Source organism: Camarhynchus parvulus, chromosome 5 (genome assembly GCF_901933205.1).
Source record: "Camarhynchus parvulus chromosome 5, STF_HiC, whole genome shotgun sequence".
In the NCBI taxonomy this organism is placed as follows: Eukaryota; Metazoa; Chordata; class Aves; order Passeriformes; family Thraupidae; genus Camarhynchus; species Camarhynchus parvulus.
Genome location: NC_044575.1, coordinates 13,458,264 through 13,485,081, shown reverse-complemented (window position 1 = coordinate 13,485,081; position 26,818 = coordinate 13,458,264). Strand labels below are relative to the sequence as shown.

Below are 26,818 nucleotides of genomic sequence, written 5' to 3'. Positions count from 1 at the left end.
TCTGAAGCTGATGGACTGAGAACTCAAGGCAGATGAGGGTGGGTTTTTGTGTTATGCAGTTATTTCAGTTTAATCAGGTTCAAGAATATCCAGGGAAGGCTTTCCTGTTGTTGTTATTCTTAGCTGGGCTTCATATTTTGCTTTAGGTTAAATGAGTTCACCAAATGTCTGGAAGGTTCTGAAATAGGGAGAATTGCAGCCTCTTGATTTCCAGTTAAACAGTGATGCCACTTGGAATTACAAATGCACAAGAGGTGGGCGTGTTTTGTAATTAGTGGTGAAGTCTGGTGGGCTGTTGACTTTGATATAACCTCAGTACTTTTCATCTGTTGCAAAAACGCTTCTACTTTAATAAAAGATATTAGAACTCTATTCTTGAGAGTTTCTATGTTTTGTCTTCTGTCAAGTGGCACAGACTGTTGCATCAGATGAAGCTAGGATTTAAAACCACATTTTATTTAACTGAAAATTTTATAAATTGAAAGGAAAGCAGGTATTGTGAAGGGATTTCTGATCAGTAAATATACAGATATATTACAGATATGTATCTAATATATGTATCTAATAATATCTATGTTATAGCTAATAATATATATATATACATACAGATATATATGTATAAATAATGTAAATATACAGAGTCACAATGACTCCCTAGTTGTATTGAGGAATGTGTTCCTGTCTTCAGGATTTATTTTAAAGCATCCATTCCTTTTTATAATGAGAATATAGCACTGCTCATGAAATGTTATTTGAAAAATTGTCCTGTCTGTCTTGATGATTCCTGTGTGCTGTTACAGAGCCACCCTGTGAGAGCAACAGGAAAAATGTGATTTAACAGTAGGAGGATAGGGGCCTGACTTCTGTGCACGTGGGAATGTTGTAATCTTTCTGAGCAGCAGGAAGACAGATGAATTAATGCAGGAAGCCACTGATAGTATCTCTGCCCTCCTCACTCTCCTTTAAGCCATGATGCAACAAAATATTTCAGTGTGGAACCCTATGGAAAAAGCTGTGATTGCAATATCAGTGACTGTGGTTACAATTTATTCAGGAGGAGGGCATTTTATATTAAAAATATAGGAGTTTTATACTAAAAACTGCATTACCTGTTTCTAAGTCATTAACAAGTTGGAAATAAGAGGTTTTAAGGGATATCCCACAGGTGGGAAATTCTTCCACTCCCCTGAATTGAAACATTAGGCACTGCCTGCAGCCTGGCCTGTGAGCTACCACAGCACAGAATGACCAGCTCCAATTAAGAGGGATAGGAAAAGACCCTGAGGGTGAGTTTGCTCTCAGGCAAATAAAAGAGACTATGCACTGTCAATGCTAAAACATCTTAAATATGTCTATTGGCAAAACCCTGGGAAGGCAAATTCTGTGTTAGTAGAATTTTCTATTTTGAGGGAAAAAGCAAGAGTATCATAAAGGGATGAGATTCTCTTCTCCATACTAGCATTTTTTTCAGCCTCTAGAGGTAGAATTTTAAAAATCAAAGCTGAAACTTTTTGGTTTTGGGAATTTAAAGAGAGATGGCTCAAGTGCTGTATAGGTTGTTGGTGTGAATAATTTTTTCCCAGAACGTCAGGTAAGTTTCAGAAGATTGGTTGGAAGACAATGCCCTGCCAGTATTTTAAAGGACTGAACAAAATGACTCAAATAATTTAGGCTTGTCAGCCTGGTATTTGCCTTGGCTAAGTAATGGTGTGCCTGACATGAATTTGGATCAATAAAAGTTTAAAGATGATGATGTAGTTGCTTGCAAGTGAGTATGTGACTATGGAAAATATATCTTGTCAGTCTAATGTGATACCTAATTTTTGTGAGATAAAAGCTTGATAAATGCCTCACTGTCAGTTGCCTGGACAGTGTATGGCATTCTGATCAGGAAATTAGAGAGATACACAATTGCAATAACAAAAAGAAAAAAAAAAGCCATAAAAAATTGTAACTTGGCTCTGAGAAGTCCTGGAAATATCACTTTAAATCAAAATCTTTATCAAATATGTGTTTCTTGTGGAATTGCTGGTATTAATAAATTACCAGGACTGTTTGTGGGCTTAGGACTAAACGAATCTAATTTCTTGCTTTTTGTGTTGCCGTTCCTATTGAATGGATATTTCTGGTGACTTGTCCACAGTGATGCTGTATAGTTCCCCTGAGAGGTTCCAACTAGTTTAGAATCTTTCTGTATATATGAACAGTCTAAATTTTTCTTTTTGGTATCCAGAAAGATTTATTATGCTTTACCTGACCACGCTAAATTTTGTCTGTCTCAGTCTTGCCCATTTATCAAGTTTTATGAACTTCTTCTGGAGGTTTGATTCAAGAACTCTAAATGAATTCACACACACATTGCAGAACCTTCACTATCCATCCTGTTCCCTTTGTAAGGAAGAGCAGTAAGGAAAGGGGTCAGCAGAACTGTTGCTGTGGACTTCCAAACTCTTTAGGAGCTGGATTGCCAGAGTCTCTTGGGAGGCAATCCTGAAGGGGAGGGAAGTCAGGAAGGCTGGACATTTTCCAATAAGGAAATCCTAAAGGCACAGGAACAGGATGTCCTTATGAGCTGAAAGAAGAGCTGGTGCAAGACCAGCCTGGCTGAACAGGGAGCTTTGGCTGGAGCTCAGAGGCAAAAAAAAGTGGGTTTATCACCTTTGGAAGAAGGAGTAGGCAGCTCAGGAGGACTACAGGGATGTCATGAGGTCATGGAGGGAGCAAATTTGAAGGGCCAAAAGCCAACTGGAATTCAATCTGGCTGCTACCATGAAAGATAATAAAAATCTTTCTATAAATACATGAAGAGCTAAGGAGAATCTCCATCCTTTATTGGGGGGGGAAATACAGGGTGACAGAGAATGAGGAAAAGGTTGTAATGCCTTCTTTGGCAGTCTTTAATAGGAAGGCCAGTTGTTCTCCAGGTACCAGTCCCCTGACTTGGGAGTCAGGGAGCAGAATGAGGCCCCCAGAATCCAAGGGAAATGGTCAGTGGCCACTTAGACACACACAAGTCTTCAGGCTGGAGGGGTCCATCTGAGGGTTCTTAGGGAGCTCCTGGAAATGCTCACTGAGCCACTTTCAATCCTTTATCAGCAGTACTGGTGCACTGGGGAGGTTGGCAAATGTGACACTGCGTTACAAGAGTGGCCAGAAGGAGGATCTGGGGAGCTACAGGCCTGTCAGCCTGACCTTGGTACCTGGGAAGGTCACAGAGCAGATTGTCCTGAGTGCCATCACGTGGCACTTGAAGGACAACCGGAACATCAGACAGGGGCTCGTGAAAGGCTGGTCCTACTTAACCTACTTGATCTCCTCTGACAAGGTGACCTGCTGGGTGGATGAGGAAGGGGCTGTGGATGTTATCTACCAGGACTTCAGTAAAGCTGTTAACACCATTTCCCACAGTGTTCTTCTGGAGAAATTGGCAGGCCGTGGGTTGGACAGATGCACTCTTTGGTGGGTAAAAAACTGGCTGGATGGTGAGGCCCCGAGAGTGGTGGGAAAAGGGAATTGAGTCTGGCTGGTGCCTGGTGACCAGTGGTGGTCCCCAGGGCTTAGTGTCAGGTCCAGCCCTGTTCAGCATCTTTTCAATGTTCTCAAACATCTTTTTGAATCTGAATGAATCTATGATTCTATAGTTCAGCTTTTTAATAAAAATGCCTTTATATCAGCTGTGTATAGTCACTTCAGACATGTTCTTTTCCCTGATTCTTCCTTTGTGTGTAGCATCAGGGCTCAGTCACTACTTAAGTCCTTTCAAATGGTAAACTTATTTATTCAGAATAGCTTTCTTACTAATTTTGCATTGGACTGTAAGCAAGTTTACATTTTATTTATTTCCAGCAAGTTTGCTTTAGGGAACTCTGCAGTTAGTAAGCGCTACAGAAACAGAGAATCCAACATTGAAGAGCAGAGTTACATGATACCCTAAAGATATAAGCACCATATATTTGGAGAGGTAAGGGAGCAGACAGTCAGCAAAATTCACGGCTTGGTATTTTTGTACAAGGATATAGAAGCTGCATGCCTGCAGCTCTTCTGGAAAGCAAATGAACCAAGAAAATTCTGACTTCAAGTTGAGGTAGTTGGTGTATGAAAAAATGTTTTTGTCTTCCTCTGTTATTTACTTTGTCATATTTTAGGAGAAATTCTTAATTTGCTGGTGTTTCTTTGGCTAAGAGTTATGTTGATAACATTTCAATTTTTACATGCATGTTTGTGGGGGAGGGAGAGATCAGTGAGTGTCATGCTGGAAATCAGGCAAAGATTTGCATTCTTGAACAGCTGCTAGTTATCTTGAATAATATTTCCCAGAGGCATTGGGTCCTGTAAAGGATGCTTCTAATGATATTACACAGTAGTAGTCCAGTACTTTAAATGACCCGCTTATTTCTTTCAAATAACATGAAATGTTTTGGAAATTTAGTAGGTTTTTTATTTCCTTCAATGGCACTGTACTTGTGTACTGCCAGTTTACACAAGCAGCAGTACACACTAAGGTCAGCCGGGCTAGCATGGAAATGAAAGCTCAATCCAATTTTGCATGAGAGCTTCCTTGAACATTTAGTAATTTCCCTGAAAATTAGTCTTCCCACATCCAAGGTCTGGAAGTTGAACTGAGATGTTTAAAATGCTATCATAAATTTGGGTTTACTGGTGGAAGAAGTAAAAAAGCCCCTGCACTATGAAATCTATGAAATAGGGGTAATATTCCATAACGACATCATTACTGGTATTATTTTGATAATATTGCCAGGAATTTTGCATGCAATTTTTTATGAAGGATTGCATGGGTAAAAAGCATGTGAAAGAAGAAACTACTGTAAGGATGTTGAAAAAACCCCACATGCTAGAAAAGAAGGGTTATGGAGGGTGAGCAAAGTCAGACCTGACAATGGTGGGGCCAGTTCCCTCTGGCCCTAAAGAAGTGGCCACAGCCACTCTACAGCACTTCCCTCCTTTAAAGGGGTATTTTAGGGACACCGTCTGCCTCTTCACAGCATCCAGTTAGACTACCTTGACAGTCAGTTGTTTGAGGGTATGAACTTCATAAGAAGTGCTATTTTTCTTTTGAGCCCTAAAAAAAAAATGCAGGGCTTTGTGCTATTGTGTAATCCTGCAGGCTGAGTGTCCTGAGTTCACTGCAGTGTGTTTGTTGTGGAGAGGAATTGTAGCGACACGTCTTGCAGTAGCAGCACAGTGAGGGGAGAGCCGAGTTCCTGAGAGAGCTCAGTGCCCCTGATATGAGTGTTTGATTGCTCTCTGATTCTCCCCAGCTGCACTGAATATTCCAGAAAATATTCAAAATGCATTAAAAACAGTAGATTGTTTTGCCACAAGGAAAGAGATGTGAAACCCAGATTCTGTTGCTTAAAACTGCAGTTAGACATCCACAAAAGATGTGGTTGTTTAAGTGGAATTCAGTGTTTTGTTGCCAAATAATAACATGCTGTCATGACTTTTATTCTAAGCCTATAAAATTATTAATAATGATATATACTTTGACAGAATGTTTGTCTGTAATCATTGTTTAACAGAACCATTGCATTAATTTCAGAGTACTAGAAATTAGCACATTCAGATAGACAATGATGACATTTATATGCTATAGTGAACTTTTGTCTTTTTGTTGTTTTCATGTACAATAGAAAGAAAAGACAGATACTGAGTGAGTTTTTTGCATGCTGCAAGCCACAATTCTTGACCTGAAAACATCAGAATAATCTGATCATAAGGATGTGTGTGTTGATGGTAGAGACAAATCAGTGTATAAGGAGGTTTTGAAACTTTGTGTTTCTGTGGCCTTGGCTTCTTTAATTTCTTATGTCAAAATGGTGTTTGTGGCCTCAAAGAGCAAACTAGTTGCAGTCCCCAAGGCAAACCTGAATAGATTGTAAGGTATTCATCTTAGTGCCTGTCATTCAACTTATGAGAGAGTGACACTGAGAATGCAAGGAACTGGGAATTGTGCATGAAACAAACCAAATCAAAGTAATCTTGAGACAAATGGTGAAGAAGTTCCCTTGGGTAAAATTGTGCATTTGCTGAAGACCTCATTCCTCTAGCTCATACCTGGATGTCTGTAATGTTAGTAAGGATTTTGGTCTTGTGGGATTTGCAGTGCACAGTTGTAGGTTTAGGAGTATGTACATGTTAACAGGGCTGCTGTGATTAATGGTTTCTTTTTCAATCAGTAGGAATACTTCAGTCTTAATTTTCACAAAATAATGAAGACTGAATCGAGAGCTCGTTACAGGAAACAAACTGAAATCGAATGACCATTACTTGGTTCATTTTAAAAATGATGAAAGGACAGGCAAAAATTGCTTTGTGGCTGAGGTCTTGATTACAAATATGGAAAATTTTGATGGACCAGTGAGACTGTGGGATATATAAAAGTGGCAGAGCTTGATTTTCCTGGAATGAAAGATACTAATGTTTTCTGGACCCCAAGGGAGTGAGAGAACTGCCTGAAGAAGGGTACAAGAACTAATTGGAAAATCTCGAGGCAAGAGAGAAGAGCCAGCTGACCTTGCTGACTTGTAAAGATTTTTATCACACTTGTTTTGGCTGCATTCTTGTAATTCAACTAAAACCTAATACCATTGAGTGTTCTTACTGAGATCTCAGCACTTTTTGTTGTTCTGGAGTCATCTAAAGATGAGTTTTTTTCATAGGTGGACACAGATCTTACTCTGTGTTGACCTCCTCAGTCTTTTCATTCTCAGCCTTAGGCAAACAGTCCATATTTAATTTTTTCAATGTGGCCAGTTTTTCCATGTGATCTCCCTTCAAGTGGGTTTAGGAGGTGGACATGGGTTACTGTGATGTAAACCTTCAGTGAAAATGTTGGCTGCTTTAACAACTAGCTTTCCTTTCATTTTCATCTCCTGTGCCTCATCACTAATGACAGGGTTTTGGGGTTGTGGTGTTTCCTCTCTGATACTAAAAGATTAGTTGGTTTTTGGTATGTGGTTTTATTTTGGCTGTTTGGGGGGTTTTTGTGTGTTTGTGGGTGGTTGGGTTTTTTTCTTATGGGTGGTTGGGTTATTTTTGTTTTTGCTGTTAGTGGTTTGGTTTTTTTGGTTTTTTGCTTTGTACTTAACAAATGTTTCCATCTTGTGCAAGCACTTGAGACCCAAAGTGCACCAGCTGAATCACGGCAGAAGTGCGGCTGCACCCTGTTAACCCCAAGATGGCTTTCCTGGAAGTGTGGTGCTCAGTCAGGGGAGAGCAGAGCAATTTCTCACTGTGGTTAGTGTCATAGAGAGGGAAGGTGTGTAGGGACACACATATGTGTCACATGGCACAGAGGGTGGGAAGGCAAGCTCTTGGTGTTGGCCCCCTGGCTTTTTGGTGACTGTAAGGCAATTGGCAGGGCAGGGTGTTGAGTGATGGAAGATGGGACTCTGAAAACAGTGGGTAGAGGAGCAAGGGAAATGCTGCATGGGGGAGAAGCATTTTGTGTCTTGTGCTAAAAGTGATGCAGCTTGGCATTACTTTCAGGCAGGGAGGGCACAGATCATAACTCTGGAAGCTACAGGGAGCTGTAAAATCTTCCTTTGAGAGCTTACTGCATCCTGGCAATGCCTTAATGCTTCTTCTTCTCCTCCATGCTTGCAAAGGCCTGCTTATGTGCCATGTTAGCTTTAGGTCAGGTGTGTTTTGAGAAGAAATGTTTTCTTCCAGACCTTCTTATGTGCGTTCAGTTTAAATTTTATTGCGGATTTTCTTCTTGTAGGGGAAAGTAAAACTACATAAAGACTAAAAAGCCAATCACCCAACTATGAAAAAAATCTGCTTTAAGTAGAAAATTTGATGAAAAATGGAAAATATCCTGTGATCTACAGGACACTAGCCCTCTTTCTTTTCACCTGCTGCAGCCAACAGCTTGGAACATGTTCTGCATTAAACTGAACTTAGTCTTATGCTGGCCAAGGAATGTGATTAGGTTAGCAAGCTGCTTTCTTATCAATCAGGAGTCAAATGATCCAGAAGAGGAACACAGAGTTCCTAGTAAAGGATCATTGGAAGCAGGACAGCTTTGCTAATTAGATTCCTTTTACTTTATTTTTACGCATCAATAGAATTCTGCATACAAATGCAGTTGCACCGAGGGTGTCAAACAGTACAAATTGTTGTTACACACATTAATCAAGGGCATGAAAGAGCAGCTCGAGGAGAGAAGATTCCCCTGCCTTATGTAAGCTTTGATCTGCAGTCTCTCGATCACCTCGTCTCCTTCCCTTAGGACTTCTGATCTCAGAAGGAATAAAATTTGTCATCTTCTGGCCCTGGCAATTTCCTTACGGTGAAATTGGTCAAAAGACATGCAATACCATGGCTAAAGTCCTGGATAAAAGTACTTATGTGCCCAGCCTTTCAGAGGTTTCCTTCCCTTGCCTCCTGCCCTCTCTGTCCCCTGAAAAAGAGCTTTGGTGCAATTAGGAAGACAGAGACTAGAATCTGCCTGCAACTTAAACATTAGATCTTCATTCATCCTTAAAAATCTTTGTACATCATGCTCTCATCTCTAAGAAGTGATAGAAGCCTCCACAGCCTTTCATGTTTTGGGAAATAACTGCACTGAAGGGAATTAACGTGCGTTTATAGGGTGGTGAAACAAAAATAAATGGCATTGAGGTATTTTTGTTGCTCTAGTTTAACACCTTGATGTTTGGATGCTTGTGATTTTTCATACTGCAATCCCTCTTGTGAGTCCAGCTCCCTGTGCCCCTTCCTTGCACCCTCTCCTGTGCTGTCCCTTCCCCTCTGCTGCAGTGGGAGGTTGATGTTGCCTGCAGTTTTGATTCTGTTTTTTTCCTGGTGAGTTGCACTCAGTCAAAGCACTGGGGTTACAGAGAGAAAAGAAAGAATAGCCTTGTGGTCATGGTACTAGCCTGAAACTTGGATTTTTATATGCTTTGTCAGACTTGTTTTGTTACAGTACTCAGAAGTCCCTTAGGGGATGGTTGGCAAAAGGTGTTTTTGTCTCTTAATTATCTTTTGAAATCCAAGGGAGACTGCACGTCTAAATATCCACAGGAGTCTTGTCCTGTATGTGTTGGCTTGCTGTCTGCAAAGGTGAGATCTCTGTCCCAGACAGAAAATGCTCTGTCTGAAATTTCTTCCCTAATAAATATCTTGTTTAGTAGATAACCTTCTTTTCCTACTATGCATATATATATTCTTTTTTGTATCTATACACACACCCAGGTATATATGGGAATGTTTATATAACATGTGCTAAACATTATTTTGCTTATTCATGTAGTGCTTTTAAGATATAAAATATTTCACTTAAGCATAAAATATTTTTCTCTTTTTTGCATAACCCCTTGATTTTACATTCAGTCAATTAATTTTTGTGAGGACTGGGCCATAAGCATATATGTAGGCTGCAGAAAAGTGTTGGTGTTTTGCCCAGAGTTTGTGGTTGCTGTGCTAAGGTCTTTCCTCACCATCCTTGCAGCTTATGTCTGTGATTATGCTATTTATCATACTATTTATGATTAATAAAATGTTGGTCCCTTGGCTGCTTACACCAGACGTGTTAATTCTGGATGGATGGATGGATGGATCTGAACCACAGCCATTGCTAGGTACAAAACAGCTTGCTAGCACACAATTTAAGGGAAGAAACAAACAATTTATGTATGGTTGAAAGAGCACAGATAATAAGGTAAATAAGTTCTGGGTGAAATGGTCCCTAAGCATTCTCTGCTTGCCTTATAGACATTTGTCACGTGCCTTGAGATAATTTGTATAGAGAACACAATATCCTTCACAACTTCTCCCATTTCCCTCCAAACCGAGAACTTAGTGTGAATTGTTTACTGTGTAGGGAGTTATGTTTCTTGAGCTCACAGAATGCTTTGCTCAGTAGTAGTCTCTCTGATTTGTCATTAAGTTTAGTGATTTTTTTTTCAATTAAAACATAATGTAAAATTATTGCCCAATTAGAAAGCATTATTATGTGTTTATAAGCGTCCCTGAATGTACTAACCCACTGGAAGCATGCAGATGTCTGTTGGAATTTAATTTCTCTGCAGCACATTGGGGGTGGGTACAGAAGAGAAGTAGCCAGAAAATTATAGTTGCTGCAGTAAATACCAGGCTTCTCCCAGTGACCTGCACTGACTGAAGGGTTTATTACATCTAATGGAAGCATAAAACATCTGTTCAGCAATGCTGTTCTCTGGCTGGTCTGTATTTGTACCAGCATATCAATCTCTCTTGGCTGATTGTTGCCTGTTGTGGGGAGTCACAGAGAAAAGGGGGTGCCACATTTTAAACTTTATTGTATGAAAGATGTTGTGAAAGACCTGCAAGGTTTCAGTGTACATTAAGCAGGGGCAACCTTGCTTCACCTCTGCGGTGTGGGCCCTCCTGAGCTCCAGAGGCATAGGTGTGCAGGCCAGCAGGAATCCTGTGGGTGGATGGTGTAGCCTGTAGCAAGGAGCATGGATGATGGACAAGGTGTTCCAGAAAGCTCAGTTTAGAACTCTCTAAGGTTTTTTTTTAATCTGGGGGTTCCTACAAAGTCAGTCTGTGTTGTCAGGTGGCTGACACCCTGCGATAAGGCAGAGGTGTGATGAACCTTGTGCTCTAAATTGAGCAAATTCTACTTTGGAGCACAGAACTGCTGCTGGTACAGGGTGTGTGCTGTCCTTGCTCTGGGCTGTCGAGGGTGAATCCAGGGCACTGCCTTCAGCAGAACCATTTTACTTGGTTCCAGTCAAAGCTGGCACTTCACTGAGGTGGCTTTTACCCCCGCAGAAGAGGTGTTTTTGTGCTTTGCAGTAGGTTGTACCCCATCAGCCCCAGTGCTGCAGCATGTTGGCCATGAGTGGCTGCCTTGGGGGCAGCTCCCCAGGGCTGGCCAGTCTGTGTAACACAGCAATTTGACAGAGTCCCTCACAGCCTGATAGCTGGCTAGTGGGAGCTCTGAATGGTGGCCAGAGTAACAGCTACATGAGCAAAGCTGTTTGAGATCACCAGCATTCTTTTATCTGCTTTGCAGGCTCTGTACCTGCTGCTATTGGATGTAGCAAAAACAAAAAAAAAACTTCTTTGTCAGGGGTGGTTTTTTACAATCTAAATAACACCTTGTTCGTGTGGGGCTTTTTTTTTTTTTTTTTTTTTTTAATGTAGTGTTTCTGGAGCAGGTCCTGGCAGTGTCAGCCACCAGCCTGAGCAGTTCTTTTGTGCCAATGCTTTTGAATCTCTGCCTGTGTCAGTGTATTTCCTAGGGAGTTAGCCAAGATTATTCACACCTCAGATAAAATTTATTTATTCTATTACCAGCAACTTCAGTATATCCAATTTTCAGCACTTGGTGAAGAGGAGAATTTTGCTTTTTTTGCTAGAAAGCCTTTGCATGTGCTTCCATGTGTGGATCTTGTTGCCATGGCATCAGTTTATAAGCCTGAGAAGCACAGGTGGGAGCATTAGCCAGTAAATAGGCATTAGGAGCCAGCCCTGCTGCTGTGTAGTGCTCAGTCTTGTGGTGAGGATAGAGATGTGGGATATGGCAGTGATTTATGTATTTTAATGGCTGGGACTTGGAGCTTTTCCTGTCTGCAGTATTGTGGAATAAAGGACTCGATGCAGTCCTGCTAGTGCTCTTGCAAAGGCATTGCTTTTCCTGCTGCTTTCTCTTGATTTTTCTGAAGATGAGGCCATGCTGTAATGTGCTGTGACTTGAATTATTTTTCTTGCCTTATTTTCCCAAATGCTTTAATGTCTTGTCTAAGCACCTTTATTCTAAAGAGTCTTTTTCTTCTTCCTTGCCACTGTTGTGTTGGGATGGCTTTGCCCAAATGTTTTCATGCAGCAGCTGTGACATGGGTAAAATGTGACTAGTAGTGATTGTGGTGTTCATTTGTAACACAGGAGCTCAAGCTACTCAGTGTGTCAGTCCTGGGTGTCTCTTCACCAGTAAATACTCAAGCACAGTGAGCTGAGCACAAGGCCTGTTTTATTAACTTCTATGGTTTTATGTTCTGCAGACATGGAGGTGATTATAGCTGTTTCTCTGGCTGTAAAAGCTATAAAGTTATGCATTCACAGAACCATATAAACTTTTGATGGTATGGACTTCTAGTTTTTAATATAAGTGAGCATATACTCCTGTATTATATTTTGCCATTGCAAATATTCTTTAGGAAGAATGTGTCTATTAATTTTCTGCAGCTCAGTATTAGGTATAATGGGCAAGTACTTTCAAGACAGTGAACTGGATACAGGATTTTGAGGGGGTTGCTTTTATTGAAATTAAAAACTTGAGGACACTCAGCAGGGTAACCTTGTGTGAAGTGAAGTCTCTTACATCAGACAATTATGCCAGCAGTAACCTTGCAAAAGAAATTCTGTAGGAAAGACAAGCCCTTGCCGTAAGGACAGGAGACTTCTCTTGGTGCTTGTGTTACCATCATTGGTGGGCAACTTAAAAAACTCAGTACACCAAAGCAACTTAAACATGAGACATGTTCACAGCAGCTACAAAGAAGGATGAAAAATACCTGAACCATAAGTTTACTTTGAAAAGAAATTCATAACTGATTTCCATCATTAATGAGCTAACAGAAGGGTTGAGTCCCAGGGTAGTTTTTCTCCATTCTAGGCAAATGACTTGTAAGGATCATGTCATATCAGGTTTATCACACTGAGCCTGTATACTTTGAGCAGTGCCTCAGGGGTCAGCTGGAAAAACAGTATAGGTAAGAGAGATGGAAATCTTCATCACCCTTTTGATTCCCAGCTGCCTCTGTATGGATTAATCTGTGTTTGCTCTGTGCCTCTTGTTGGATCCAGTGGGTGTTAAAGGTGTGATGTTTTTGCAGGATCATTGCTAGTCTTGCTTGAAAGGGTTGAAATGTCTGCATTTTGAGAAGAAAATACCTCTTTATTAAACAAACAATCGTGCACTCCTGCCACTAAGCCCCTAAGTGAGGCTTCAAATGAAATTCCATTTAAGAGTGAGAACACTTCAACCTTGATTTTGCATCCTACAAACTGTAGTTGTTTGTTTCAGGTTAATTTTTAATTTCCTGTCATAATTGTGACTGTCTTCCTTCTGGTGGGCAGGTTCTGATTTAGTCATTCATATTTCTTTTTCAGATCGCATGTGGCTCAGAGCATAATCTGGCAATAGTTGGTAAGTAGCTTAATTTTATAACAAATCCTCTCACCTTTTTTCATTTTTAGTAGCACAAGATGAAAGAAAAATGTGTACATCAAACATACTGAATGATTATGGGCATTGTGTGCAGCTGAAAGGAGGAAAGTAACATATAGATGAAGAGAAACTGGTGACAGTAAGTGCTGGTGATGAAATTGTGGCCTTGTAGACCAGCCCCTGTAAGGAAGGAGGAGTTGATGGATGTAACAGGAAAATACATTTGCAAAATGTTACAGCCTGCTTTAGCCTGGAGCCATTGCAACAATCCAGGCTGCAGGTTCAGAATAGCACCCAAGCTTGGTGCTGGTCAAAAGTATCTTTGTTTAACAAGATGGAAATTATTAACATGGAAATTATTGCTGAAAAGAGTCCTGGGTCTTTTGTTGTTCAAAGCTTGGAAAATCTTCAAAATGTCAGTCAGTGTAGACAGGTTCTTTAGTGCATTTTAGCATAATGCAGCTGTAGTAATAATGATGGAAGTACTAGGAAGCTAATGTCTGTGCAGAAATTGAATTTTGTGTACTAATTCCAGGAACAATCAGATTCTTGCTTTCATGTGATGAGTTGATAACTGAAGTTTGATACATGATTGCTATTAAATATAATTACTTGTTTAGGAACATTTTTAACTGTAGATTTTTGAGTGCTTTATAAAGGAGGTCAGCATAATTATCCCCATTAATACACAGGACAAGACAGATGAAGAAAGGAATTCTCTGCTAATGAGAGCTGGAAATGAAGCAGCACTCCATCCATGTAGATGTTTTTGATTGCTGTGACTGATGCATTGAGGTGTCAAGTAGAGAATTTCCTTAATTTTCTAAAGTGTAGTTTGACAGAGGTAGAGAAAAGCATCCATTTGGTATTCAACCTGCTTTCCATGCACTATTTTTTCAGGTTTTGTTAAGTGGCCACAAAGGTGGCATTTTCTATATTTCCATATCTGCTGTAGTATATTTTCTAATTATCTTTCTCCAGTTAAACCTTGTAGTGAACTCGTTAAGTGCTATTAAGTTTATGGCTGGATTGAAGAAAAGATTTTTCCTTTTGCCTTCTCCCTACTTGTTCAGTGTCACATGCCTGTATTAATTGCTGGTGCTTCTGAATGTCGACTGAAGAGCAATCTTGTTTCTTGCTGAATTGATGAAGTAAAAATGTGCTGCTGGCAGATTCCTCCAGTGTGCATGAAAGCAAAGCATTGAGTTTGAACAACCTTCTCTCTGCCTATGTCCTTTTAAGCTTTCTGCCTTCTAGGCAGAAATCTCTGGAAAAAATGGGTTGGGGAAAGAAATTCTAGAAGAAAGTTACAATAAACGAAGAACTTTGCATATGTAAAGAACACCATATGCCTATCTAAGCTGCATGCTATGCTCATTGAATTCAATGGGGGAATTATCAGTGCTGGAAGCCAGTCAATTTTATTTTAAGGACAACAGAAATGTGATGTTGCAAATTTTTTGAACTAAAGAACTATGATACAATTTTCCCTGAATTGAATTTTACATATGTTTTTAAAAAGTTGACTTTTAGAACATTCTGTGATAAGATTTCTCTGATCACTGGCCATTCTTGGTTCAAAGCTGTCAGCTGTTATAGTCCTTAAAAGATATAACACAGATTTCCATGAATGTGTCTATTTGATTGTACAATTTTCTAATAACTTATCATTCAAGCAGAGTTCATTTATAACAACTATATCAGCCATGTCTTTCTTAATTAGTAAATGCTTGAGTGATTGACTTTTAAACTGAAATAATTCAAGTTCAGTATGACAGGTAAACTGAAAGGCCTTTAACAGTATAATATTCAGGTCAGTGTTTCTGGTTGTATGTACAAATGTGCTTGTGCTTTGTTTGTTGCATCATCTTTTAAATAGAAAGGTTTTTAGGACAGAGAGGCTGGATTAATGATTAATTCCACAAATACTGAAGTAGTGTTCCAATCATTTACTGTTGATACAAGCTGTTTGATTTGTAAGGCTAGCAAGCAGTTAGGATTTTTCATGTGACTTTATATAGTCTGCATCCATTTGTACAGTTCAGTTATTTGAATTCTCTTTTCTTGCTTTCTTCTACTGAAGTCAGTGCAAAATTTTTCTGTTCTCTTCACTGTGATGAATCTTGCTCCTTTTTTTGTGGCTATATTGGTAGTATTTTGGTTTTTATTTGGTTTTCATCATGAGGTAAATGTTTGATATAAAGGAGAATGAGATGTATGTTGTCTTGAAATTTACCTGGTTTTCTAAACTTAATGAGTTAAAAGTTGCTATTAGTTCATGAAAAAGTGTAAACACCTTCACTCCTAGCCCTTGCTGAAAACACATTTTTATCTTCATTTGTGGTTGTACTGTGAAATTAATTCTAAAATTTGTAAGTGTTGTAATATTTTTATGTTTGTATGACTTTTCACTTGAGAACTAAAATCCTAGCCTGTTAAGAAAAGACCTTGTAGTTTTCACCTCAATCAAGGATTAATCATCTTAGGAGCCAGCCTATTTTTGTACTGAAAGAAATGGGTAGTTATTTAATAAATGTTGTATAACATATCTGAAAAACACCTTGGTACACTGAAAACTTGTATGTACTTACTGAGCACTACAAAGGTGCCTTTTCTACCTGAATGTGATAGCTGCAATGCTAGTGCTGAACTTGGTGATACTGAGACAGTGTCTTTGAATGACTGAAATACATGATGGAACTAAATCACTGTGATAAAGCTGGGCTTTTTCCAGGTTTGGGAGTCTCTAGTATTTTCAGCACTGAAAATGTGACGAGGTTTGATTCTTACCCTAAAAAGCCTGTGTTTAAAAGCAATATTTATGGAGAAGGCTCTAACCAGTTTCCTACCAACACCCCAGTAAGAATTTGGTGCTCCTTTTTTGAAAAAGAGAATAGTTATCTTTTAAAAGAACATGTAGCTCATGCAATGCTGCAACTTAAATAATCAAGCAATATTAACTGTGCAGAAGTAGAGACGCTCTTAAATGCAGCAATGCCATTGACTATGCTGCAACCACAGAGCACAGGACAGAATACCATGAAGAACCTCCAAACGCACAGGTCTTATTTTAGTAAAAATTAAACCATGGAATTTTAGTCCAGCCTCCTGGAGGTAGTCAAATCCCCCCCAGAAATCATTATGAGGATGACAGTTCTGTAGTCTGTCTCCCCAAAGCCTTGGTAATGCGTTATATCCCTTTTTGGTCTTGCTTTTAGTCATTTTCTCCACCTGTATAAACGAATGAAAATCTTTTAAACAAAAGATACTGGAGGAGGTGTAGGGAGGAGTGCTTGTTTTAAAAGCTAATTAGTTTCTGTTGAAGTCCAACTTTAAAGGAGCCTTCAAAGGGGAATTTGTTTGTTTGGAAGAGAAAGACGTGGATCTTTCAAGTTAACATTTTCTGGTGTGGTGTTTTGAAGGGGATAAGTGTTGGGACATGTGGCTACTTGAGATAGTGCAAGAAAAAGCTTTTTGCATTTTCATAGTTAGCACAGTGCATTCTGACTTCTCGTTTTCTTGCATGGAAGATTTAAAACATCCTTCAGTGAGATAGTCCCCAGATCCTGACTTGGGCACTGCTGTGTGGTCACCCACACTACAGAGGCACTGCCAGTGCAGGTGGTGGTGGTGCAGTGGTGTTCACAAGGAGAAACTGGGCTTTGTGATTCATGTCGTTGTTACTCATTTGATACTTTTGTCTCCTTTGGCTTTTTCCCTACTTAGGTTCCTTACTCCGGACTGCTTAACCCCCATGATTAATGATAGTGGAGAGGGCACCGTATAATTAATGTTAAAACAATAAAAATGAGCCCCAAAGACCCAACCATAAGAGTGTTTTGCACATGGAAGTACAGGTGACATGTGAGGAGACAAGGTCCTGGCTGGTCACACAGAGTTTCAGTGTGTTCAGTGCAGCAGCATTACATTTTTAAAATCACTTCTCAACTTTCTTCTAAACCACAGACCCTTCCAGAAGAGGGTTAGTTTTGTCTCCCATTGCCTTTTTTTGTTTTGTGTGAATTAGAACAAGCTTCAGGATTTTGTCTTCTGTGGTTCATGTGCAATCACAGCTGTAAATATCACAACATGGGCATTCACATCCTTCTGAAGCTGCAGTTTGAGAGTAAAACCCAATACTAAATTTAATGGAAAATTAGTCTTTGTAGAGAAAATTAGGATTAGACATCCTTCCACTCAAATGGTAGCTCATACCTCAAGTGGTCTGAATTCAAGTATGCTGTAGTGTTAGAGGGGCAGTAAAAGAGCTGTTACTCCATGATCTGCTGAGATTTTCTTTTTATATTCCTATCCTGGAAGAACATAGCAAATATGAGCTGGAAAGCAAACATATTCAAAGCAATCAAAGCTTAGGGAGGTGGTGGTATATATCCTAAAATGGTGGTGGTGTTAATGCCATCCCCAAACACTTTGTTTCTATGTTTTTTGATAAGGAAGCTGAAGGGTTCCTACATGCAAGCCAGTCCCTCTTAATTAGCAGGGTCCCGTACTTTTAGTGGAGTTCCATGGTTCGGTTCCACGATTCCAACTGAATTATTGTACAAAGCATCAGCTGGGGAAAGGCTGTAAGAGATGATGGAAGATCTGTTTCTCTGGCAGAGTGAGCAGCAGTGGGGAGGGGAGGCCGTGCAGGCTGAGGGACGGATCCCTGCCCTGTGGTGACAGTGTTATTTAGCTGTTCACAGCTGCCCTGCCGAGCAGCAGACAGAGTCCTGTGTCTGACATTGGGCCCGGGGGACTCAGCAGTCTGTCGTGAGGAGAAAAATCATAAATTCTCTCTGTTGCTGTGGTGGTTGGAGGAATCTTCAGCGTACACAGAGGAGGGCACTGGTGTTCAGCAAGGAGCCTGAGTCTGCTAGTCTGTTGCTTTATTTATTATGCATGAAAAATCCCAGTGCAGCCAGGGACTGTATTGTAAAGGTTTCCTGGCAGGCCAGCATGGAGTCATGTTGCAGCACGCTGTCTCTTTGCATTGCAGCACTAATCACATTCTCTGCTTATTAAAGGGCACCTGGCAGGACTTCGAGTAACCATCACTGTTGTCATTTTCATGCGGGTTATATGTCGACCTTCTAAATTTATTCTCTGGCAGAGCCATTTCGTATGTCATCTAGCTCTTAATGTGGCTTTGACTGTTAAAATAACTCTTCAAAATATAAGCTCCTTTGGTTATATTCGTTGAGAAAAATCAGCCTCATACCTCTAATTACCTGATCGCCTCTCTGAGTGCTTTGGACATAGCTGGATATAGATTTGACATCACTGTTTTCCTGTCATGGTTAGATACAGTGAGTTGTTAAAATATCGTCTCACTTTGTTTTTCTTTTTTGTATAATGTTGGTGCTCCAGGCAAACTAATTGTTCTTTTGGTAAGATGGAAGCTGAAATTGAATTTCAAATTTCAGAAGTCTGATTATTTAGTTATTTTCAGCAGGTTATACTCAAAAAATCTGATCCTCTGATCTCATAGTGTTTCTTTTCCAAAGGCTAATGGAAAGCCAAGTTGCCAACTATCTCAAGAATTTGTGGGTGTAAGGTGATGAGGAGAGAAATGAGGAAATGCTAATTTGAGTGTTTGAAAAAGCCTTCTGATGGGGCTAAAAATTGCTTTGTACCAACTGAATTGTCTGAAGTCAGTGGCTGCTGGCTATAGGAAAGGATGGATATTTTGCTGTGAAAAGCTAATTAGATTCACAAGAGAAAATAGGATTGCATTGACTCCCTAAAAAGGAACTCCAGAGTTTAGGATAAGATCTGACTTAACTGCATCTTCTGTTACTGAAATGAAGTCCAGATTTTGCAGCTGCCTTCTCTTGCAGGCTTTGTCACCCTATTGATGCATATTTTGGGTGACTTAACTCTCTGGATTGCTGTGTTCAGCTTCTTTTCTCTGTGTGGCTTGTCAATTTACCTTGTGAAATCTTTGGAATAAAAACTGCCTCTTAGTGTATTTTAGAACTGCCTGGAGTAAAGGGACCTGATTTTTATTTTTGTTTTAGTATTGCATTGCAACTAATAATAGTTGCAGTCACTTCCCTTCCCCTCAGAGAAGCAGTTTTAAAATATAATTAGTTGTGGTGTGTGTGTCTCTATCTTAATTTATATCATTTAGCATATAAACAGGTAATAATGTAGTGCTTGTCATATTGTTTACAGTGTGGTTTCCTGCTGCTACCAGATGCAGAGCTGCTTAGGCAGGCTCTGAAGATAAAAGCTGTAATTTTTTTGCTGTACGAAAAGCTCACGGTTCTTGTAGAATTTTCCCCTGAACTTTGGATATCACGGTGGGGGCAGCTTAGAGTCTGTCTAGAGCTGAGCTGCTGTGTGCTGTCAGTCTGTTTCCTGAGACACTGCATCACATCCACAGGGATAAATCTGCTGTGTCAAGAGCCCTCCTGGAGATGGGGGAGAGGCAAGGGAGCAGTGTTAACCTCTGGTGACAGCTAAACCCATCCAGCTGGAGCTGGGAGTGGCAGCCGGAGGAGATAATTGTCATGGGAAGACAGCAAACAACCAGCCAATGCTACCAAGAAAGAATTTTTGCTTGAAGCTGAGCGAGTAGGGAGCCCTTCCTTTGCCGGTATTTGTGGAAAGGAAAAGTCCTTCTACCTGGTTTTGGAAAATCACAGAGGATGAGAAAGACTCTTGACAGAGGGAGCTGCAGTACAGGTGCTTGCAGCTCTTTGTCAGAGGGTTCACTGGATGGATACTGAGAATTTAGAGAACAAATCAGGTTTTATCATATTTGTTTATTCACAGGCTCTAATCAGAGCAATTACTTTGTAGTAGAAGAGCAATACTTCCAAGGCATATCTAAGACACATTTACCTGAATTTTCAAGGAAGCAAAAAGGAGTCCCAAAACAAGGCTCCCTTGGTCACCAAAGAGAGGTTAAACATTTGGTGGCTATAAAATGAAATAAAAAAAGGAATGACAAATGTCTGCCTTCAGGGAGTCATCTGGAGCATGTGGGAGAGGTGTTCACCCAAGTAAAAGCACAAGCCCAGCAAAGCAGCTCTCAAAGCACTTGGAAGGGCAACAAATTAAGGCATTGATGCCCTTCTGCTGAGCAGCTCTGCAGTGAGCTGTGCTGGTAATTCTGGGTTCTCTACATACAGCCTAAGTTTAAGTGTATCACTGAGTAGAAATTTTGCAGCTAAATGGCTGGCTGGCAGGAGGGCAAGGTGCTTTATATTTAGAAAGCTGGCATGAGGAGTGCCCTGACCCTGCTGGGAGATTTGTGGCTCTCTAGGCGGGAATATCTTGCTACAGAACCTTGGGTTGACACCCTTGTGTCAGTGTGTAGTCACTAGCCAAATCCTTTATGGAGCACTAAGAAATTTTTCTCTCAGCACATGGGTAGATATTTGTGACCAGCTTTGTTACATGCTCTGAGTGAATAATCTCTGAAGGTTTTTCCTTTTGATATTTGTTGTGTGTGTGTGTTTTACTAACAGCATCTTAAATACTCTGGGTAGCTTTCTGCATAATAAAAAGATTGAAGTAGGGATTTTCAGAGATTGGTATGACTGTGAGTTGGGTTTTTTCACAAATGCACTTCAAAAGTCATCTTTGCTGCCCAGTTTTTGGATTTTGCAGCACGTTTTGGTCATATGGTTCTACTGTTCTCTTTCAGTTATGAAGGTCAGAAAAATCTGTCAAGAGCCGAAGCTGAAGGCAGGGATGCTGACAGTGACATGGGTCTGAGAGAGGGTGTTGTAGGGATATATGGGAAATATTGCCAGGCTGCTGGTGAAACAGGGACACTTCAGGGCCAGTGCTGCTCTGTGTGGCTGTAACTGCACAGGGCTAAATGCACACATCAAAGCAGACTTCCTGAGGCTTTTGTAAAGCAAGGTGGGGGGGGAGAATTGTTTCTGTACCTTTCCATAAGAGCAGATCCTCTTTTCCTGCTTTAGGATTTGGGACTTGGAATTTGAAGGTAGTTGAAATTGCAGTGGAGAAAATCTTGAGGCATTAGCTGGCAGGCAAGATTATTTTACTGCTAATAACAAAGAAGAAGCTGTTCAGGCTTGCAAGGCTAGAGCAAACTTTCTTGGTAAAAATAAAGAATTTTATTAAAAATCATTGGTTTTATTGAGATAAGTATTTAAGAAAAATATTAGAGGAAAAAGTCAAATGAAAAGAGATTAAAAGAGATTAAAAGTTGGGATATTTATAAAAATTACCCTTTACTTGTCCTTGCTTTTTGAACTTGTTTCACTCAAGTGCTTCTTTATAGAAGGTAGGTAACAAAGTAATTAAAATTAAAAATGCTTTTGAGACTCATTTCACTATTGTGCTTTTTCCTGTGCTTTTTTTTCCAGAGTCTCTGAGGAGCAACTAGGCTAAACTGGAACTTTTATTATTTCTGAGAAATGTCTTCACATAATTTTATTTTTAGATTGTTGGTTTTATTTGAACTGTGAGAAAGTGTGAAGGACTGAAAGCTATATGAACAGGATTTTAAGAGGTATTTAGCGTACAACATTTACCATTCCTCATGGAGCAGTGGGAAGGGTTGATATATTCCTGGTGAACAAGTAAATCACACAGGACTCATGTCAAGCATCTTATATTTGTTTATGGTGAGGCTTCAAACATAACTGGTTAGCAGGGAGCTGAATGAAGTGAGATTACTGCCACATATGCAGGTCTTGGTGCCCATCAGTCTTTGAGGAACAAAATACCTCTATTGCCTGAGTATTTGATAGCTGTGAACCTGCTAGGATGGCAGCACATCTGTCAGTGTTCTTAAAACCAAAGAAACCCAACCACCACCAGCAGCAGTAACACACATGAACTGTAATGATTTTAAAAACCAGTCTGCTGAGGCCTTCCTGGCAGATTTTTCAGATGAGATAGTGACATTTTCCCTAGCTTAGTTCTGGTCTACATCCTCCTCCCCTCTACAAATCTAATGGAATAATTACTTTGAGAAGATAATATAGGATGTATTGATCCCAGTATGAACTTTGTTTGTATTTGTTCTAGCCCTGATTTGCTAAATTAAATGTTATCCAGGAGGACCTTTGCATGATGCCAGGAATTCATGCTATAGGCTTTATCTTCCTTTGTTCAGATTTAGCATCTATCCCTGCTCTGTAGCCTTGCATTGGAACAAATGACTGGATTACTTGGAAGTGGTTATGGTGGGGAGCACCAGCTCAAGGTGGGACAGTGAAGCTTCCAAATGAGCCCATAATGAACATGAAATCCGGTTTTAGCTCTGCTTTTATTCATGGGTCGTGTTCACTTTGATTTTTTTTAATATGGGTTTTTCAGTGAGTGGGAGGTTACACCCAGGGAGCCTGGCCACCATATCTGCTCTTTTGTGCACCTTTTTTTGGAATACCTTTGGGCAGCTCAGGGGATGCTGTACCACAATGACATTTCCAGTGCTTATCCCAGCTGTGAGAATGATCTCCATGTCCTTTATGGCCCCCCTTTGGCCTTTCCAGCCCCCTCTTCCTCTGGGGAATTTTGCAAAGTTGTATCACACTCTCAGTTCGGATGTTACGTGACCTGCAGTGTTAGTGACTGAAAACCCTACAAGCTGTTCACAGATCTCCTGTTATTCACCTTGTAAAAGAGAATCCCCCAGAGTGCCACTGCCCATGACATGTTCTGTAATGCCAGACACAGCTTTTCTGATGAGTGAGGGACATACATGGCTAGAAGGTTTCACGTGCTATTTTTCTCAGTAGGAAGGAATTTCTGTCAGCTAAGACTTTTGAGTAGAAAGGATTTGGAACTTGATGAGTTTTCTTTTTGTTTTCCTGGTGGATGATGCTCAGAACAGCAATTCAGTCAAACATGGCAAAATTATTTTATCAGGATACATCATTAATCATCTCCCCTTCCCCTCCTTTAGGCATTATAATACTAATTTAAAAAAATAACTAGTTTGCCATGACCTTGGTGACAAATTTGAGTTGCCAAGAGATTGAACAAGTAAGCAGCTGCTTTGCTGAATGTCTGATATTAAACTGGAGCTTGGCTTCCCTATGCCTTTGGTTTTCAGTGACACCAGCTGCTATTTTGCTGAGTTGAGACATCTCAGAAAATGGGCAGGATGGCAAGCAACACTAATCATATAATTCTGAGTAGGAAGCTCACTTGCCTTGAAAGATAGTTTGCTTTGGCTTTCAAACTTCTTATTTTTTCCTCCTGAACTGTTTCCTCTTATGCACTGCACTTTTTTTGATTTATGAACATTTCAGTCTTTTAAAATTGAATGTGATGAAAGGTGTATCTCTTAAAGGCCTGCAACATGTTGTACTTCTAAATGAGCACATGGGACACTTGGTGTGTGATGTGGTAGTGGTGAAAGATGTATGTATGCTCAAGGGGTGAGAACTTTTTTCCAGTGTAGCCTGCTGGATTTTGTTCTATTAACAGAATCTTGGTAGCTGTTACATTTTTCAAGGTGTGCTTTTTTTTGTGATATTGATTTAATAAATGCTTGCTTGAAACTCCTGTAAAATAAATTGTTCCCTAGTTTTGATAGGAATAATTCATAATTTGTTACTGTTCCCTGCTGATAGATCAAATCTGAGACCTTTAGTTCAAGGGAAGCTCTATTACTGAGGCCTCCAAAAGAAATTATTTCAGAAATACCATTTGCATATGAGTTCATCATGTTAATGTGTGCTTCACATTGAGCCTGCAGGATAATGTGTGTTGTGTGACAGATTTGGAGCACTCACTGGTTCTCTATGATGCAGATGCAGTGCATGGATGATTCTGGCCCTTTTGAGAAGCAGATGTTGGCTTAGGCAAGAAAAGGATTTACTTTATTTGTGTTACTTTTGTACAGAGGAGGGGAAATTTGTCACCAGTGTCTGTGCTCTACAATGGTTTGTTGGACTCACCATCTGATTTGTAGTCATTGAACATAACTTTAGTCTCCTTAATTGTGGGACTTCTTGGTGACTATTGAAAGGTTTCATACTGGAGGCAGCTTTTAGGTGTGTTTATTTAAGCTGGAGTCTTCTTTTAGTCCCAGTAGCAGTTCTGTTCTTCTCCCATGGAGAAATGCCAGGCAGGAAGCAGCCAGCTGTTAGTCTTCCTGTGCCAGATTGGAGACTGCAGACAGGACCAGGTTAGTCTGTGCTGCTTTTTTTCAGTGCATCTGGCCAGCCATAGCCTTAAAGCTGACATGAACTTATTTCTGTAGGTTCAAAAGAGAGCAAATGTTAAAGGTATCAGGAATTGGTATCCTTGCTGCTATGAGATCATGCACCCTATTTTTAAGGGTTTTTTTCTGGCCCAAGACTCCTCTTGCCACCTACCAATGAAAGGAGGCAGGAATCCAATCCAAATGTATTCTGCTTCTATCCAAACCTTGTGTTGCCTGCCATTTATAGCAGGAGTAGTATGATGGTTTGCTGTCATTCAGATTCCTCCAGTCTTGCTACTATGCTGTTGATCAAGTTAACTGCAAGGCAAGATTCATCCTAGGTAGATTCTGGGTACCCTTAAATAAAAAAGCCTGAATGCTATTGTGTAGCTCTGTAGATTTTTTGAGTAAAGAAGCTAGCACTTTAATTTTTTTAAGCACTGTAGTAAAGAAATCTTGTTCTGTTGACAAGTTCAGCATGTGTCTTGTGCAATACTTCTCTGTCTGCTTGGATCCTCCTCCTTCTCCCATCTGCCACCTTCTCACTCTGGGGAAAGGAAACTCCATTCTGTCAAAGCAAAGTGCCAGTGAAAAATGGGGAAGACTTTTAAGAGTAGCTTTTGGATGAAACCATTCACTAAAATCAAAACAAATATAACCACAGCTCACTCTAGTTTTGCCCTGTGTACTTAGCAAAAGGTTAAAGCTGACAGGTAGTAAGATAGAGCACCTCAAGTGAAGGCTGTGCAGTTCAAAAAGGCAGAATCATTTACTTCTGCCTGTGATCAGTGCTCCATGGCAACATGTGCTTTGCAAGGGAAATAGCATAAATACCTATTAGGCAAAGAGATTCCCCAGCAAGTGAATTAAATGCCAGAAATCGAACGAGAGTGAGGTTGGTGGTTTTTTCCTTTCAGGGTAATTAGGGTACCTACCAATGAAGCATAATTGTAATGGATGCGCTCTGAGTCTTCTGAAGTACGAAATGTCCCTCATTTTGAAATATCCTGCTTCAGAGACTGTGCATTTCTGTATTTCCCAGTTATTACTCTTTTTATGCTTTGTGAAGCTAATGCTTATTAACTTTGAGGATTGTTTCCCTCTGCAAAGATTTTGTGGTTTCTTCTGCCTGATGCTGACTTGCAAATTCAGAGTGAACAGTTAAGGCTTTAAGAATGATAAACTTGTATTATTACAGGGACTTTGTGCAATCACTGAAGTCCCCAGCACTGGAGCTCAGACTTGGTAATTGTCTTGGCTGGAAATGAACGTGCCAAGTTTCACCCTCATGCCTGCAGCTGGTGATCTCTGCCTGGGAGAGTGAAGAATTAGACAACTCCAGGGCTGGTTTTGATAGTTTGGCTTGATGTGCAGTCACCTACAAAATAATGGTAGTAAATGTGCTTATGCTTTCTTTATAGCTGGAATTTAGTTGGCTATTTGAGGCAAGGGCAGCAGAAACCAACAGGACTTTGTCTGCTGGAGGTGCTGAGCCTTCAGGCTCCAAAGCTCAGAGTGCTGAATATCCAGGGCAACTAAACCCATGAGGTTCTGCTTGAGTCACCATCCCTCACTCTCTGCTGCTTTGGGCACTCCAGATGACCCTCATCACACATTTGTTGGGGTTCATGTGGCCATGAATTTGATGGTTTTCATTTCCTCTCTTAACAGGGTTTTCTAAATCCTCATTCCTTGGCTGTCTGCAAGCATGCTTTACTGTTCAGTGTAAAGTCTTAGGATATGTGCTTCTCTCCTCAGCCCTAAAACCTAGGCAAAAATTCTAAGTCAGAGTTTTGTGATCTCCTTGCAAAAATGTAGGACAGGTAAGAAAGAGATTATATAGGTGAGAACTGTGTAGATAAAACTTGTCTGAAGTCTAGCTTCTCTACTTTATCCAGGGGAATGACGGCACTGCCTCTATAAAGGCACAAAGCAAGTATTTTGTCCTGTGAAGAGCTGATTTCCAGTCTGTTATACAGCATTGTAAAATAGTCTACTGGCTCCATTTGTGTTGGCTAGATGAATTAAACTTGGAGTTGGGCTTGAATCATGTTTTAAGTTGTTAAACCCCTGGCCAAGACAGTAAAATGTTGATGACGCTGCAGTACTGCAAAGCTGTAATTTGGTGAATAAATACTTTCTATAGTATAACACACCTCTGTTTGGCATTCTGTACATAACAATGAAAGGCATTTTGAGACACAGAAGTTAAAAAATAGTTTTGTTCCCTTAATTTAAGCAAACAAATGTTAGACAGAAGTTGCTTCCATCTAATTACATTTTTTCCTGCTCAACTTGAGGCCAATCTCATGGGTACGTTCTCTATCCCTAAGTATAGAGAAACCATGCTGAAAGAAATGGAAAACCATGTAATTTAGTATACAGTGGGAAAGTTGAGTTTGTAATGCATGATGCGATGATCCATCTGACTTGGCATTTTAAAAAATTATTTATGTTTTAAAAAAGCTGTTCTGTGGCTTGGAAGAGCTGGA

The 26,818-nt window shown here is 40.1% G+C and overlaps 1 protein-coding gene across 2 annotated transcripts in view; it reads left to right on the top strand.

Moving 5' to 3' along the window:
• The window catches only part of SERGEF (secretion regulating guanine nucleotide exchange factor), a 141,964-nt gene that overhangs the window by 64,928 nt on the left and 50,218 nt on the right, over positions 1–26,818 (top strand). For both annotated transcript variants that reach the window (XM_030950397.1, XM_030950398.1), the window contains exon 10: positions 13,126–13,162. In XM_030950397.1, the coding sequence (XP_030806257.1) occupies positions 13,126–13,162 (37 nt within the window). The remainder of the gene's footprint in view (positions 1–13,125; positions 13,163–26,818) is intronic.